The following is an 18,094-nucleotide window of genomic DNA, read 5'->3' on the forward strand; positions in this document are numbered from 1 at the left end:
GCTATGTTTTTAAAATGTAAATATTTTGTAATAACAATATACACTACTCAGCTGTAATTTGTTTTTGTTTTTTTTATAAATAGATATTTTTCACGTTTTATTGATCAAATATATTAGACAGCAGAACTGTTTCCAACACTCATAATAAATCAGAATATTAGAATGATTTCTAAATGATCATGTGATCGACTGATGTTACATGTGACACTGAAGGCTGGAGGAATGATGCTGAAAATTCAGCTGCGCATCACAGGAATAAATTATTTTTTAAAGTATATTTAAATAGAAAACTATTATTTTAAATTGTAATAATATTCCACAATATTACTGTTTTTTCTGTATTTTTGATTTTTGAAATTAATGCAGGCTTGATGAGCAGAAGAAACTTCTTTCAAAAACATTAAAAATAGTAATGTTTCCAAACTTTTAGTCTGTACTGTGTATGTATGTATATATATATATATATATATATATATATATATATATATATATATATATATAAAATCAGCAAACTTTGAACCGGGTTTGCACAGATACACACACGAGCACAGACTGCACTCCGTCACGCATCAGAGGACTGTTGTGTGTAAACGCAGACTGCTGTCGGAGAATCTGTGCGCCTCTGAGATGACAAAACATGAGTTGCATCTTATAGTCAGCTTGAATTTGAATATGTTAGAATATGAAGTCTGAACGTTCACTGCATTCATATCATAACCTGTCCATGACAAGCTTGAAAATGTGGTATCTTAACAGTATTAATTCCTAAATGCATCTGAAACTGAAAGTTTTGAATGCAATGAAACTTATTGTGGTTATCATGAACCATTTAATGAGTTATACTTGCATTTTTTCTAACCCTATTCCTCTTAGAACACTGAATATAGCTTTTTAAAGTTATTGTTTGTAAATGCACTTGTTCAGATATCAATATCTACTTTTGAAAATACCAGAAAACCATTTTCGTATAAATACATTAGAATAATAAATGGTAAAATAAATCTTGATCATTATTATAATTTGAATTGATACATTAATATTAAATATACTTATTCATGATTAATTATTAGTTTTGTATAATATATATTGTCTTTTATATATACATAATATACATTTTATATTGTTACTGATTATCACTAAAATAATTCATTAGCATAATAATTTAAGAAGTCATTCAAATGGACATTAATAATATATTTAATTATTATTTATTAATAATTACATTTGTATAATAATGTATTTTATGTAATATTGTTACTGATTATCAGCAAAAAAAAAATACAATAATTTAACAGATGTTTTAAAATATTATATAAATTATATAATATTTTATTATTCATTATTCCTTAGTAATATGTTTGTGTGTAATATAATAAACGTTTGTCGTTATATATAAAATTACATTTTAACATGATTTTTATTTTTCGTTATCTACATAATATTAGAATAACTTTCTATTATATAGTTATTCTTCCTAGAATACTTAACCTTTTTAAAGTTTAATTTACCTGAAAAAAAAAGCACTCTGGACAATTCCAAAAAAATAATTTATTTTCATATAAATAACAGCAGATAGGTGGCATTTGTAATAAATTAGACAATAAATAGAAAGGCATATTGCTCAATAGCTTGACAATGTTCTGCAGACTATTTGTGCTGCCGTTTATGATGCTGAACTGTTTCGCGAATTCCCAAAACTAGAGAAACCTCTACAGAATCAAAAAATGAAAAACATTGATATATCATGTAAAACTAAAAAAAATGCCTCTGAACTATCGCTGACACCATATCAAATGGTAATCTCGGTATAAACCATATAAGTAGTAAAAGATTGTGCTTCAGTGAGACGGAGAGCGATATGAACCTCTCGTCGTTGAGTGCGGTTTAGCTGCCAGACTGGGTTAGCACTGGACGTGATTAGCCTGATTTAAAACCCCTTGAGTGACATCAGCCCACCTGTAGGACGCTTGGTGCACTTTATATCGTTGTCTTTTATCTTTATTACATACGATGTAATCTCGAAATTCATCCTGTGAAAACAATGCTGAAAGGGGACATTGCTTTTCCAGAGCCTGTCTACGGAGAGCCTTCTCACTCCCTATTAAGTCCAATTGTACCGAATTTTGGTTGCAGTACCACCAGAGTTCCACTGGGGGCGCTCGCCATGAGTGCAAAATGAATGGGAGTCTATGGGGCTACACGGCTAAATTTGTCCCTTTCACCCGATTGCCGCTGAGAAATCTCAGATCTGATTGTAGGTTTTGCAAGTTCAACATTGGTTATAGGTCGAAAGTTGAATGAACGAGTACTTATGTCCTTTCGATTTCTTACAGGCTGGGTTGTTGTTGCCCATAACACGCTAGCATTCTGCTAATGAATGTGAATGTGTATGACGTCATTGACATTTTAAAAGACTTTTTAAAGCAAATAAGTGACTCTAAAAAATCTAACACCCAGCAATGTGTAATTTCTCTGCATCTCCTTTTGAATACAACATTCAAATTACTACACAAAAAAATTATATCTTGAGAAAAGTGGATTCTGAGGGGTATACCGGCTTTGACATCCATTCATTCTGCACTCGTCCTGTGAGCGCCCTCATATGGAATCAGAGTGGAACTGCACACAGTTCAGAAGCCGGAAGTGTAGTGAGAGTGAAACTTCTCGCCATATTAGACATTCTCTGATGGTACTTTGTTTTTGTCAGTCTCCTCCCCCCAATTGGGCGGGGTCAGGTGTCATATTACGCACTTTTAGTACCAAAACTTTTTAATAAACCACATATCGTCGGAAAGGTCTGTGTCTCCAAACTCCATATTGGGTGGTTATTTTGAGATTGAAGTCATGGGATTGTAATAGAGTAATAGTACTAGTTAGTATTACTTAGTTATTTGACAATTATTTTCCTTAATAGTTAATTAGCTAATAGTATTCATTAGTTTTTAATAGTAATTAAAAATGATAGCACAGAAATTTAGATATGCATAAAAAAAATTCAATGGAGTTTGGATAGCACCTTGTGGCTGTTTGTGGTATGACGCTCTAAATATTTTTTTTATTTTTTTATATCAACTTCAAATTTGGAACATAGCTTTTTTAGACATAAATTTACTTTTATATCAGTTTTGGATTGGAAAATAATTATTTTACATTAAAAGAAATGGTACAGGTTTCTTTACAGTAATTAAAATTTCTATAACTTTTTTGAAATGATTCCGCTTTTTAAAACTTCTGGATAAGCTGTGATAGTGCACTTCCACATCTATGCTCATAAATGGGGGTGACACTTAAGGGGTTGAAACGCCTCAGTCCTGCTCTAGATCGTGGCGTCCAGCATCTCCAGGAAGAGTTTGTGCATGGGCACGCGTCCGTCTCTGTGCAGCCGGCTGAAGCAGCGCACGGCTCTGAGCGCCGTCTGACGCAGCAGAGGGAGCGTCATGAGCAGGCGTCCGGCGCGGTGAGATTCAGACGGACGCTGGCTGCTCTCGTAGTCCTGTAGGGCCTCGTGGAGCCCGTCCTGGAAGCGCTGCACGGCCTCAGCACCCTCCACGTTTTCTGCGTCTGAAAGAAAGCGTCGGCGAGGTCACTACAGGCCCTTGGGTGCTGGAGCGCAGTGTTAAACACTTACTGTGGCTTAATGCATTAAAATGGGGTTTTAAAAAGACCAAACTGCATAAACATTATTGATAAATCATTCTGTGTACAGACAAGCAATTATGAGCCCATAATACAAACGCAATGCTTCCTATTATTTTACATTTAGTTATTTAGCAGACACTTTTATCCAAAGTCGACTTAAATTCCATTGATGCATGGTTTGTTAGGATCAGATAATATTTGTCTGAGATACAACTACAACTATTAGAAAATCTGGAATCTAAGGGTGCAAAAAAAAAAAAAAAATCTAAATATTGAGAAAATCACCTTTAAAGTTGTCCAAATGAAATTCTTAGCAATGCATATTACTAATCAAAATGACATTTTGATATATTTACGGTAGGAAAATTTATATATATATATATATATATATATATATATATATATATATATATGTGTGTGTGTGTAAATATGTATATTTGCAATGTTTATTGAGTTTGGTATTTTTAAAACACTGTTTTAATGCATTAAGCCACTTTACCTTTCTTTATAGTGGTTTTCTTTGGGAGGAAAACACAATGTGTAATTAAATGCACTGCCTTCTTATTTTGGACTCATCTGCTTGTCTGTAAATAGTTTACTTGATTAATAATGTGCTTACTGAGTTTGGTGTTTTTAAAACACCATTTTCATGCATTAAGCCACAGGGTTTAGGCAATCCCTCGACACTACTGAAGAAGCATCAATACAAGCATAGATCAGGAATCATTTTTTTCCCTGTCATTCCACTTCATGACACACAACTCAATGTAAGAGGTTTATATAGGTGGATGTACCTGAGTTGGCCAGAGCCATGGCTTTGAGCGTGAGCAGCTCCTCCTGGCTGAGGCTCATCTGCTGGTATTTGGAGGTCAGGTGTCTCAGAGCCGTGTAGAGATCGTGGAGTCCTGCGGCTCGGCTCTGGCTCTCGTTCAGTCGCAGGTTCTCTGCAAACTGAAGCTCGTCAGCCGAACCCTGAGATCTCCAAACCACGTTCAGCACCAGCGTCTCCATCCAGCCGCTCTGGAGCAGCGCCATCTGATCCACCAGCGAGAGGCCGGAGAAACCTGCCCGGCACATCGCAGGTCACTTACACAGTCAGATGAAAAGTGTGTTGAGTATAAAAGCATTAAACCCCACTGGCTGTGTACCTGGAATGTGTTTGGCCCAGCCGATCATGACCAGCAGCTCCCTGTTCAGCAGGTCACATAAGGTCAGCAGGGTTTTAAGGTCACTGTCAGGGGTCGCGGGGTCAGGGGCGGCTCTCAGAGGAGCTGGTTCACATACGAGGAGCTGGGAGATCACTTTGTTTCCTGGAAAGGAAAAGATGAGTATGTTTTATTAATGATGTTAAACCGCTAATCAGGTTAAATGCTCAACCACTCATAATCCGCTGAGCACAGTCTCTAACGCTGGGCTTCATGCTCAGGTCCGCTGCTCTTTTGTTCATATTTAAAATGTTCTGAAAGTTGCGTGAAGGCTGTTTTAGTGAATGTTAGTTGTATGTGTGAGGTGAGACTCACGGATGGGTTTGTTGGGGTGAGCGTAAGGTGTTTTGGTGAAGAGAGAGAGCGCTGAATCCACTCTGCGCTTGTATTTCTGTCGGCCTCCTCTCACACGGTCCATACGCACACCTGCACACACACACACACACACACATGGAAAACAGTGTGTCATTATAACATAAATAAACATGACTAGTTCTTACTGCTGTTGTGTTTACTCTTAGAAAATAGAAATAGAAAGATAGACACTGTGTCCAAATGTACGGAAGCTCATTTCTGCAACATTAGAAACAAGGTCATAGTTATAAACTATAACATGTACTGTCACAACTATGACTTTAGAAAGTTGAAATTAAGACAGAAAACCCATACTTACAAGATAAAGTCAAAATTCTAACCAAAAAAAATTTGACTATAGAAGTCATAAATGAAACGCACAAAGTCACTTTACAATTTGAAATTGAGATAAAATCTCACAATGAGATTAACTTGAAATTGTGACAAGAAATCATAATTAAAAGATAACATTATGACATACTAAGCCAATAAAAAAATAACATCTCATAATTTTGACATCATAATTTAAACTTTATCTCATAATTATGATTTAGTACATCATCGTTTCGACTTAGTATGTCGATTTCAACCTTTTATGCCATAATTTAACTTAAACATAAATATGACTTTTAAAGTTTTGAGACTTGCAGATAAATACTGCACCAAATGTATAGCTCATTATTAGTAGCTGATGTTACCATACAATAAAGAGTATCTTTTTGTTTTAACCACACATATACTTCTTACCAAACTTTTCTAAAGAAAAAGAAAGCACATTAGCAATATTCGCTCAAACGGTTGTGCTACAAATATCTTTTCATGTATATACATGCAGTACTAAAATACTAAATATAAGTGGTCTCAGTCTTTTTGGATCGCACTGAAGGCATATATATGGAGGTGAGTTATCATTAGCCGAGGAAAGCAGACGTCTAAAGGGTTTCAGAGGAGCTCACCCTCTCTCATCATCCCGGCGCGCAGGCACTTCTGGAAACGACACGCTTGGCATGATTTCCTCCGTCTCTTAGTGATCTCACAGTCGTTCACCACCGGACAGCTGTACTCGATGTTTCCTGAAACACCGACACATTTACACTTAACCCATTTCACTTTCTTCTTTTGGCCTTATTCAGAGGAAATTAAAGACAGGGAGGAGGGACAGTATCAGAAAACACTGCTAGCTGGAGTTGATCTCATGTTGCAAGTGTGAGCAGCACGACTCAATATGCAAGTACACATGATTTAATGTTGTTAGTGGATGGCATTAATTGTTTGTTTGTTTGGGTTTTAATTAAAGACAGATGCTCAGTTGTATGTACTAAGTGCGATAAATCTATCATATGTTCAATCAAACATAAAGTCCATTGGTGCCATGCTTCACAAGCTGAGCTTTCACACAGAAATCCATAGGAGTCCAGACAGAGCTCAGCTATTGATCTGCACCGCCTCATAATTTAATAATCATGGCAAGAGGTAGGAAGTCAGTGCTTCCCCAGAGGCGAGAGTATTGACGACTGTTCAACACTCATTAATGCCCAGAGAAGCAAATCCCGGAGTTTCCACGGTTAACAGTGATCAATAGATTTGACTAAATCACGACGCTGGACAAGAGTCTGTGGGACGAGAGCATCCATTATGTGATTGAACACTTCATCAATATATTGATGTGTTAACACACACTTGTTCTTTGTCTGCCCAAGGCCAAAGCCAATACAAACACTCTGTCTGCATCCATCAAAGAACCTTTATAAAACTACCCATACATGTACAATATATATAAAAATGGTTTTCATGCAGATATGTAATGCATATGTTGACAATACGTGCCAAGAGACAACAATTCTGTTTTTATATTATGCATGCTTTTACTACATTTTTCACACACACACACACACATGCACAAAAATCTAACAATAGAAATAGAAAAAATGTGATATGAATTCCAGTGGTTAATTATTAATCACTGGCAACAGTTTCATCTCAGCTTTACAGTTCATAAAATAATAATAATGATATAACTGAATTTTAATTTGGTATTTTATGAATACCGTTCAAAATAATCAAAATCAAGACAGTTGTATTGACTGTGCTTTGATGAAAACAGCAGCACACTGAGTCTTCACACACAAATCAATGTCAGACAGATAGTTAACTCATGTCATATTGATCATTACATTCATTAACAGCACTGATGCTTTAAAAATACACCCACACACGTGAAAACACATTTTCAGGATTAAGTCTTTAACTAATATGTGACCATGGTGGACCACAAAACCAGTCACATAAGGGTATTTTTATTTATTTATTTATTGTTTTAAATTGAGATTTATACATCATCTGAAAGCTGAATAAATAACCTTTCCAGTGATGTTTTTTTTTTTTTTTTTTTTTTTTTTTTTTTATGGATAAGATATTAGGCTGAGATACAACAAATCTGAGTGTGCAAAAATATGAAAATGAGAAAATCATCTTTAAAGTTGTCCAGATTAAGTTCTTAGCAATGCATATTACTAATCAAAAATTACGTTTTTATATATTCACGGTAGGAAATGTCTAATATATCTTCATGGAACATAATATCCTAATGATTTTTGGCATAAAAAAATAAAATAAATTGTTTTAATTTTATATATATATATATATATATATATATATATATATATATATATATATATATATATATATATATATATATATATATATATATATATATATATATATAAATTTTTTATTTTTTTTCTATTACTATATAATAATTCAACTTTTTTCAGTTTATACTAACTTCCATTAATAGTCTTCTGATGTTTTGTGGCTCCAGCTGTTACCTTGAATGGTTCTTTTGAAGAAGGCCTTGCACGCCTCACACGACGCGACGCCGTAGTGATACCCGGACGCGAAGTCTCCGCACACCAGGCACAGGCGCTTCGGCCCCGGGTTCAGAGCCGCGATGTAGTCGCAGCTGAGCAGGGACTCTGTGTGACCGACGGGCTGGAAGAGAGCCACAGCGCTGCTGCTGGAGATGGAGCTGGAGCTGACGGGGGAGTCCGGGTTCAGAGACGGGTTCCCGGAGAAGACGCTGTAGCCGCTGCTGTCCGACGCGCTGCCGGGGCTGAAGGGGGTCGCGCTGCTGTCCAGGCCGAGCGAGGGGCTCAGCGGAGCGGCTTTGAGCGGAGCATCGGTCGGGGACGGAGGCTCATCAGAGGCGGACGCATCCAAAAGACTGATGTGAGGTGGAAGGAGTTTAAAAAGTGTTAGTTTGTCTTTCAATTACTCGTATATGAGAGGCAAAAGTGATGAATTAGCATGTCATACTTTTCAACAGATAGTGTAAGCTCTTTATGAATCCATATTTTATATGTAAACTGCATGAATTACTGACATGTTAAGCAAAGTATAATATTTATGAATGAGTTAGGTTATTAATCAATGACTTTTCAGTCATCTAAATTATTTGCCTATGCACTAACATGCATTAAGTACCAATTTAGTCATTTCACAATCCTTGAAAGTGAAATACTACAGATCTTAAAAACATATGCATTGAATAGTGCACTGCACATTTATGATACATCATGAAAAGTATAGCATTTAAGTTACATATTTGCAGTGACATGCAGTCTTCAAACAGTCTTGTGTCATCACATTACACACCACAAACGTTACGGCCCATTAAAACTGTAAACTGAAGCTTCGTTACTGGCATTTTTAGTCAAATCAAACAGTTGCAAAAGTTACAACCTGCACAAAAAGTTCATTTTGCTTTTTAAAAAACACTCTTTATCAATGAATAAGAACTTTGAGCTGTAACTGATGTATAACACATAGGACAACACTTTCTGCAGAGTTTAGGTCTTAAACGTAATATATAAAAAGGCATTTGAATTAGTAACAGTATTAGTCCTGCTTACTTGTGCTGGTTTAGAAACTGTAAGTTCTCACTCAGGCAAAACTCCTTGAGGTCCATCACTTCTGTTCCCCAGGGACTGTCTGTGATGAAGGGAAGGAAGCTGCACACTGAGCAGGAGCTGCAGAGCTGCAGGTTTATGTAAGTGATGCGCGGCTGTGGGCGGGTCTAATCTAATCCAGATGCATGCTGATTAAAACCCTATTGATGAGCTCTCATAACTGACATTATGACAATATAAGCAACCCAACTGCAGATCAGCTGCTTCATAAAGTTTATAGAATACATTCTTATGGGCTTCAATACACATTGAAACCTGTGGAGAGTTATTAAGACGATGCTTTTTCATAATTGTTACCCCCCCCCCCCAATTTTTTCTCCATTTTCCACAGTGACCAAGGCTCCTTGTTGTATGTAAATAAATATAAAGACATTCCTTATCTGCAGTTGGCTGTGAACACCAACAAACCACTCCCGCCACATCAAATCTGCTTCATTTCCTTGTTGCTGCCTCTGTTGTTGACCCTCAAAACAGACTCCAATTTGAGCTCTCTGTACTGGAACTACAGGATTTCTGCAAGATTAAGTCCCATCCAATGTCACTAGAATGATTGTTTGATATTCATTCTATGGTGTAAAGTTGGGGAATATTGGTGTAATATGCTAATTCTAATTTGGCTGCTACATTAAAAATGTATTTTGACGTCTTTTACTTGGTAAAGATTAAAATAGAAAAAGAATAAAGCAAGCTAGTGTTAGAGGCTTTTTTGGTTAATTGTATGATAAATAAAAACATAACAAATAGAATACAAAAATAATAGAGAAGCTAGTTAAAAAAAAAAGAAAAGAAAAAAGAAACCAAGCAGCTAGTAAATTAATATAGAGTACAAGTCTAAAAGGGGAATGTTTTTATTTTTTTATTTTTAAGAACAGAATTAGAATAGTGCTAGAGTTAGAGGGTCAAATAAAGATGGAAGATATGTGTTTTTAGCCGATTCTTGAAGATGGCTAAGGACTGAGTTGAGCAGGTCATTTTAACAGGAGGGAACAGTTATTTAAAAGTCTGTGAAAGTGATTTTGTGCCTGAATTGGTGAAATTATGATGAAATGATGAGTTTGATGGAACCACAAGCAGTTCTGTCTTTGCAAGGTTGAGTCGAAGGTGATGGTCCATCATCCAACATGAAAATGTCTGAGACATGCTGAGATGCGAGCAGCTATCGCTGGATCATCAGGATGGAATGAGAGGTAGAGTTGAGTGTCATCAGCACAGCAGTGGTATGAAAAGCCATGTTTCTGAATGACAGAACCTAATGATGGCATGAAGACAGAGAAGAGAAGTGGTCCAAGAACTGAGCCCTGAGGCACACCAGTAGTTAGATGTTGAGACTTGGACACCTCACCTCTCCAAGATACTTTAAAGGAACTATCTGAGATAATTATTAATAATTTGCAGTGCATTAATGAATGTCAACATAAACTCTTGATTTTAAAACTGTATTACTATATGTTGAAATTAGCAATAGGAAAGATGATTAAATACTGTAGAAGTAATCTTTATTAGTAGTTCAAGTAAACCTATTTTAGTATCATTGAGATACTATTATAATTTTTTAATTAATATTTTAAATTCATTTTATTTTTATATTTTCTGTTTTCATTTCAGTTTTATTAATTTTGCTGTGTTTTGTGATTTTAGCTTTTTAAAATGTCTATGTAATTTCATTAATTTTTATTTCAGTTTTATTTGTAGTCATTTTAGTGCATCTAGGTAAACTAAATGAAACTGAAAACATTTTACAACTAGATGGAATAATTTATTTTTTTCATTTTATTTATAAATTGTTTTTGTACTACACATCCTTATTTTAGATTTTATTTTCTAAAATTGATTTATCTTTTTAGTTTTATGTTTTTAGTTCTATAATAACCTTACTAATGCAATCAAGTAATTTTGCCAAATAAACCTTAGTGTAAATTTATACTGGATAATTGCACTGGTTTAGGCTAATATGTTTAAGGATGAGAATTAATTTCATTAGTGATCCAAACAAAGGCATCCAACAAAGGTTTATTTCTGGTAGTGGTCAGATTGGGAGCGTGGCTGTAGATGTCCAGTCAGTAGGTCAGGATTTGTGCAGATGCAGGATTACATGATGCCTTAAAAAACTGCTGAGGCTCAGTATTTAGCTGCACTCTTTGTACTCCAGTGACCTACTATGAGAATCATAAACCTGTCTGTCTCACACACTGTGATGCAATGCTTATGTCTGCGTAACCTTATTACATGCAGTACTTTGTTATGAAATAAGATACACTTTCTAAGAGTCATGTATATATATAAATGATTCAGCATAAATAATTATCATCACAATTACAGTGAAAAGTTGAAAGATCCACACATTTGTGTAAAACCCGACTCCCATTTTCATGCTTCAATGAAAGAACAACATCCGAATGTCTGTCCATAGGGTCACGTGATCAATGTCACCAATTTGATTAGTGACCTAGAAATAGTGCAGAATCTGAAATGTTTAAAAACAAATAAACAAACAAAAAATATTTAAAATTAAATAGGGTAATAAATATATACAAACTATTAAATTTACAAAAGCACAAAATTAACATTAACCCCATTCATATAAATATAGTACATTGTGCCATTTTTATGTTTTTTTTTGTGTTATTAAAAAAATAATAATAAAAAATATATACTCAAATAAGCTGTGCTCATATTCCGTACTTCTGCATTCAATATTTAATTCCTAAGTATAGTATTTATTATGATTTTGCATGAAATAAGTGGGATCATGTACAGTCAGATGGTCATTATCGTGGAGTTACAAGACAAAACACGGACTGAGCAGCTGCACATCGTCCCTTACATAATTATTACAGTTCTTTTCAGTGTTTTCCACAAAAGTGTCTGTTCTTCACACCATAGGAGTTGATTTACATAACTCACAGAGTTACATTGTGGTGTGAGGAGGATTAGAGCGCTTCCTAAAAATATGTGTCACTTGGTTTGCTCGGCTGTGCGATGTTGACCCGGTTTGGGGTGTGAGGTGATGACCCTGTTTTGGAGTGTTACAGAACACTGACCCATTTCTGACCCAGCGCAGGTGAGAGGATTAGTGTCTAGGCCGGCCAGGAACACCTGTCTTGTTCCCCACAGGCCTTAATCCAGGAGAGGCCTCCTCAGCAACAAATACAGACAATTGGTGTTGCATCGTTCAGTGAGAGTGTGACACAGCGATGCCGAGCACACTCGTGTTTCTCTAGCAGACGCTTGCATGCGGTGTGTGAGATCAGGAGCTGTGCCGCTGTGTTCTTTACTGCAGTGTCATGTGTTTATGTGTGAGAGAGAGAGAGAGAGAGAGAGCTGACTCTCACTATCGCTAACATGAGCAGGAACACACACTCAAACTCTCACACTCCATCAATACAGACACTCACAGAAACTCTCGAGAAATGGCAGGGTGAAAATTCACTTAAAAATCAAGAAATTATATGTTTCTGAAAGAAGTTTCGGTAACACTTTAGTATAGGGTCCAATTCACACTAATAAGTAGTTGCTTATTAGCTTGTCTAGTATTAACATATTGGCTGTTTATTAGTGCTTATAAAGTACATGTAATGCATGACATCCATAATCCTACCCAATACCCTAAATTTAACAACTACCTTATAAACTATTAATAAGCAGCAAATAAGGAGTTAATTGAGGCAAAAGTCATAGTTAATGGTTAGTGAGAGTTGGACCCTAAAATAAAGTGTGACCGAGGTTTCTTATCTGGAAAAACATACATGGTTTTGTTTTTGAATGAGTTGCTTGTGTTTTTTAAGTGGTCTTTTTTTGCAGATGGAACTATATATCATTGTAGTATTTGTTGTACTGAATATTGATGTCAATTAAAAAATATGTGGCTGGAAAGATGACTTTCATCACATTATTTATATAGCATTACATTAAGGAGAATTTTGTGGGGAAATGTATTTGTCATGATAATGAAATGCACTGCAAAAAAAAGAAATGCAATATATATACATGTGTGTGTGTGTGTGTGTGTGTGTGTGTGTGTGTGTGTGTGTGTGTACAGTATGCATGTGCGCATGTACTTCTATATCATTTTGGGGTTAAGCATGACCCACGCATTTCATTTCGACATTCACTCACCCACCACAGCAGCACAGTGAATATTACTCTCTTCTAAAATGACCCGTAGCCGTAACAACAGTGTGTAAATCAATGATAGTGTCACTACATGGTGACGTCAGTGGAAACTTAACCGAATCCAAGAACTTTGACCTAAAACTCCACCATAAACATCCAGCAGCCAATTCCAGTCTTGTGTGTTTGTGAGCGAGTGAGTGAGTCATTTGTACTCGTGCCAGTCCAGTTCAGGCCGTGTTTAACCTCAACACACTCCAACACTATCAACAAACGAGGATCAGAGGAAGTTTACGGAGAAAACTGAAATCCTCCACACAATGGAGTGAAAGCTGATATTCCGCTGCTCGCTGCAATCCACCGAAGTACATTAGGAGCGAAGTGAACCCCGTTAATCGGCTTGGCTGAGTGATGTGGGCGGATTGGCCTATAAAAGGACTTATGAGCTGGATTCATATAAACACTAGGAACATTAGGAGCACGCAGAGATAAGCTGGTTACAAACCTTCTCAAACAAAGCACGTGAGAGAAAGAGAGACGGCCTAAGAATGACAACAACGGGATTTCAATTATATCGGCCACATTTAGAGTAAAAAAAAATCATGAAGGAAGCTCATCAACAAACAAACACTTCGAGATCGGTGGGAACTTGTGCAAATATATTTCCAGACGACATAGAAGAGATCAAAAACGTACACATACAAACATCTGAGATGTACAATAGCAGTTCACGACTGCATTTCCCCCACAAATACAGTGCATTTTGTGTTACGTGACGCGGGGGTTTCTGACAGACTAAGAGAAGAGATTTTACAGTATCAAAAAGCAACGTGGTGAAATTCCAAAAATACATATATTTATATATAGCATACATGGAATTGCCTTCATTGATATGGGTATATAAATATGAAATCTGAGTAAAAACACTTCTAGTTTATGCAGTTTCGTAAATATTTATGACAGACATTCAAGCTCATCTGGCCTGCATTCAAACCAATGAAAAAGTCCACTAATATATAATTTTATTTAACACTTTATGTATAACACATTATAAAAGTAAGATAAGGATAACACTTTTAATGCATTAATTATGTCTTGTAATGCACTTCATAATGCATCCCGTGAACCAGAGTTAAAATACATCAGCTATTCTGTTGCTCTTTTGTTGTTTTTGATTGCTTCTGGATAAAAGTGTCTGCTGAATGACTAAATGTAAGCTATACACTAACACATCTTTAAAGAGTGTAATGCATGAAAAACAACCCTTCAAATATTAGAATGCTTTTTAACTTTGGTTACAATTACTTATGCATTACAACATGCATTGCAAATACTTTATAATGCATTATAAATAAAGGCTTGAAGTGTTACCGATTTTTCTTTTGCGTACGACATTATTGATCCCCGTGTGTAAAGCTTCACTATTAGACTTTTAGGATATACACACAAGCATTGTCATAAAATCAACAATTTACAGCAAGGTGGTGGAAATAGGGAAAAATAATTAGTAAGTCTCTAAATGCAGTCCCTGATCAAGCCGGGATGCAGTGGTTGGGTGTTCGGGACATGATGAAGCCCCTGAGACACACACACCTGTACGAGCCCTCCGTGTTCACGCAGCGAGCGTTAACGCAGTCGAGCGCGTCTTCATCGTCACACTCGTCCACATCTGCAGGAGTCAAACACACACATCTTCAGTCGCTTCCCCTAGTGGTGTGGCTGTTTGAGAAGAGATCATGGAGGAACAATCTACCTGTGCACGTCATGCTAGTGATGTCCAGCTGGTAGCCGTCGTAACAGTCGCACGTGTAACCCTCCTCCACGCGAATGCAGCGTCCGTTTTCACAGCCGTGGACGATGCCACACTCTTCTGAACTCAGACTCCCGTAGGATTCATATCTCCCTAAAACACACAGCAGTCAAGAGTTTTTCAAATACATTTTGATATTTTTTATCACTAGGGTAGACTTTAATTTCAGACTCACGCTCATAGGCTTGTCGTGGTCCCTCCCGTCTGTCAGGAAACATTGGGAATGGGGGCGGGGCTCTCCATGACTCCTCCCCCTCTCTGTACGGGGAGTTTTCCGGGAGCGGGGCCAAACTGAACGGAGGTCTGTCCGGACGGGACGGCAGGGGTCGAGCATCAAAGGTTCGCTCGCCGTGAGGATCCGGGATACCGAAGGGAGGGCCGGGCGCAGTTTCATAATCATCCTCCTCCTCATAGTAGCGACTTCCACTGGAAATGAGTCGAGTACAGTTACACACAATCAGGTTATTACAGTCTGCTTACACACATTTTCAAAGCTTTTTTTTTTTTACACAGAAATCCAAGAATTGCACACACAAAATGCAAAATCCCTCACATGTCTTGCAAAATGAAGCAGTGCATTCAAAATATCACAATATGCATCTCAAAAACAAACATCTGCAAACACCTGTGCCATTATATTAATTCCTGTTAGATTTTTGTGTGTTAAATAGAGAATTGTGAGTTTTATGAAATTGAAAAAGCTGAGTCAAAGGCTGAGAATTAGTGTATGGTTTTGCAGATTTGGTGCATGCTTCTGATGTTTGAGTGTCAGCTTTCAGAAGTTGTGTGACAAGTAAAAAGTTTGGGCCCTATTTTAACGATCTAGGCGCATGATCTAAATCAACATACAGAACTCCCAAATTTTGCTATAAGTGTGACTGCATCATATAATAACTGCTGTCACTAGTGTTCATCATCTGGTTGAGTATGTCTTTAATTTATTTTTTCCGAAAATTTCTGTCATATGCACATAAACTGACAGTCACCACTGATTAGGTACTACTAAATATTGTAGAAATGTAATTTTCTGTAAAGTTGCTTTACATTGATTCGTACCGTAAAAAGCGCTTTACAAATAGACTTTAAATGCACCTGCGCCTTGCACTTGAATTCAATTAAATTCGTGTCTGAATCCTGGTGCATTGTCTACAAAGTTTGTCTCTATTCTCTTAATGATTAATGAGTGTGTTTTGGGCATAACGTGCAATAAAACAATCAGAATTACATCTGCCATTCCCTTTAAGAGACAGTTATGATCGTGCCATAGTGGAGTCGCTATTTACACGGTGGAATTTGCAAGTGCAAAGACAGAACGCATCTCCAGAGATGAAACAGAGCTGATTCTGGTACATGCAATGACTATCCATTATGGCATGTAGGGATTTTTATATTGATGTAGCCAATACAATAATAATCTTTTACATTGCAATACTTATTTTTTTTTATTTGGCATGTTTGTGTGTATGATATGATAGGGTGTACGATAGGACTCTCTGTGTGTAAGCAGTTGAGAAGAACTGCAGTAGTTGTGTGTCATTCGTGTGACCCACTCACCCAGAGGCCGGGGGCCTGTAGGGGGCGTCTGGGAGCCCGTATGAGCTGGGGGGTCTGCCTCTCAGCCCCGAGCGCCGATCACCCGCTCCAACAGGGCTGTAGTCATCATAACGAGGGGATATGTAGTCGGTGCGTCCCGGCTGGGGTTCGGGGTACTCTGGGGGGCTGTACGGCGGGCGGTACTCTCCTCTTTCAGACAAGCGCTCATAGTAAAGAGGAGAGTAAGGAGGAGGACCGAACTCATTACACAGAGCCTCATAGGCCTCTAATCAGGAGTCAGACAGAGAGACTGAATGAGTGTGTGAGCGTTGGGCAAAACTGAACTTAAACATTAAAATTTAAATTAAAAGAAAATAAACATTTTCAACACTTTAGCATACTTTTATGATGGAAAGAATACACTTAGAATATACTCGAGTGTGAACTAAATGTAATGTTATGGACACTTAAGTGCATTTTATTTAAAACTTTAGAACCTTAGAGTGTTTTTTGACCCACTTAAGTAGGACTTCAATACATGTTTATATGTACCTTCATAATTACTTAAATTGTCTTTGAAATGGTAAAACTTACTCCTGAATGTACCGACAAGCATTTTAAATATACTTGAATGTAATTTCTATTGAAACTTATATTTAAATATATTTGCAAGTGCATATTTGGAATGAAGCTACAATTTAGTACAATTCAAATATATTAACTTTAAACATAATATGAAATGTCATGCTAAAAAGTTAAAGTTAAAATATACAGTGCTTTGCCCAATCTTAAGTATGGTAGTAAACATCAAAATAAGTGTACATCTTTAAAACACAACATAATATTATTAAAACATAATGATTTCAAATGTATTCAAAAGTTAAAAGTATTCAGTTGACATTATTACAAAGCACACTTTTTAAAAAGTCTTCTAAAGTGTGTTAAGAAACAGCCATGAAAGTGTCTCTCTTTAATTCACTTAAGTGCTCTTTTATTTAAATAGTATTTTATAATCTTTAAGTAGGGTCTTTAATAGCATACTTTTGAGATTTGAAGGACACTTCAAGAGCACATTCAGTACACTTTAGCACACTATTTTAACAAGGCTTGTAAACCTGATTAATGTTGTTTGACTTGATTTTGAAGACTTCAGATGATCTGAATTTAAAAGGCATTTGATGCATCCCAAATACACTATGCATTTATTCACTATTTTTCAACCATGTAATGTATGAATTTTATTTGTCATAAATAATTATAGCCTGAATATCTCCTCCCTCTCCCTTGTTGAGTGCAGGAAGTGTCTAATATGCCACAATTAAAAAAAATAATAATAATTTTGCACCATCCAGGTTTTTAAAGCACACTTTTTTTGGTGAAATCTCACTATTTATACTACAAAACGACACAGAATAGTGCATAAGTACACAAATTGGGATGCATTGAGAATCCAGTTCTGACTGGCACACATTTCT

General features: G+C 36.4%; 2 protein-coding genes across 4 annotated transcripts in view; both read right to left on the reverse strand.

Moving 5' to 3' along the window:
- Window positions 1-1,528: 1,528 nt before the first annotated feature.
- On the reverse strand, window positions 1,529-9,240 carry esrrd (estrogen-related receptor delta). The gene is made up of 7 exons (XM_026288098.1): window positions 9,110-9,240; window positions 8,027-8,421; window positions 6,155-6,271; window positions 5,160-5,270; window positions 4,788-4,949; window positions 4,434-4,703; window positions 1,529-3,561 (listed from the first exon to the last, which is right to left on the reverse strand). The coding sequence occupies exons 1-7, from the start codon at window positions 9,163-9,165 to the stop codon at window positions 3,317-3,319; spliced, it is 1,356 nt and encodes a 451-aa protein (XP_026143883.1). The 5' UTR covers window positions 9,166-9,240; the 3' UTR covers window positions 1,529-3,316.
- A 4,674-nt stretch (window positions 9,241-13,914) lies between these two features.
- Window positions 13,915-18,094, reverse strand: part of ltbp4 (latent transforming growth factor beta binding protein 4) — a 77,547-nt gene continuing 73,367 nt past the window's right edge. For all 3 annotated transcript variants that reach the window (XM_026288100.1, XM_026288099.1, XM_026288101.1), the window contains 4 exons: window positions 16,641-16,905; window positions 15,262-15,512; window positions 15,030-15,179; window positions 13,915-14,945 (listed from right to left, as the gene is read on the reverse strand). In XM_026288100.1, coding sequence (XP_026143885.1) covers window positions 14,809-14,945; window positions 15,030-15,179; window positions 15,262-15,512; window positions 16,641-16,905 — 803 coding nt within the window. In that variant the 3' untranslated portion in view covers window positions 13,915-14,808. The remainder of the gene's footprint in view (window positions 14,946-15,029; window positions 15,180-15,261; window positions 15,513-16,640; window positions 16,906-18,094) is intronic.

Source organism: Carassius auratus, chromosome 18, assembly GCF_003368295.1.
Source record: "Carassius auratus strain Wakin chromosome 18, ASM336829v1, whole genome shotgun sequence".
In the NCBI taxonomy this organism is placed as follows: Eukaryota; Metazoa; Chordata; class Actinopteri; order Cypriniformes; family Cyprinidae; genus Carassius; species Carassius auratus.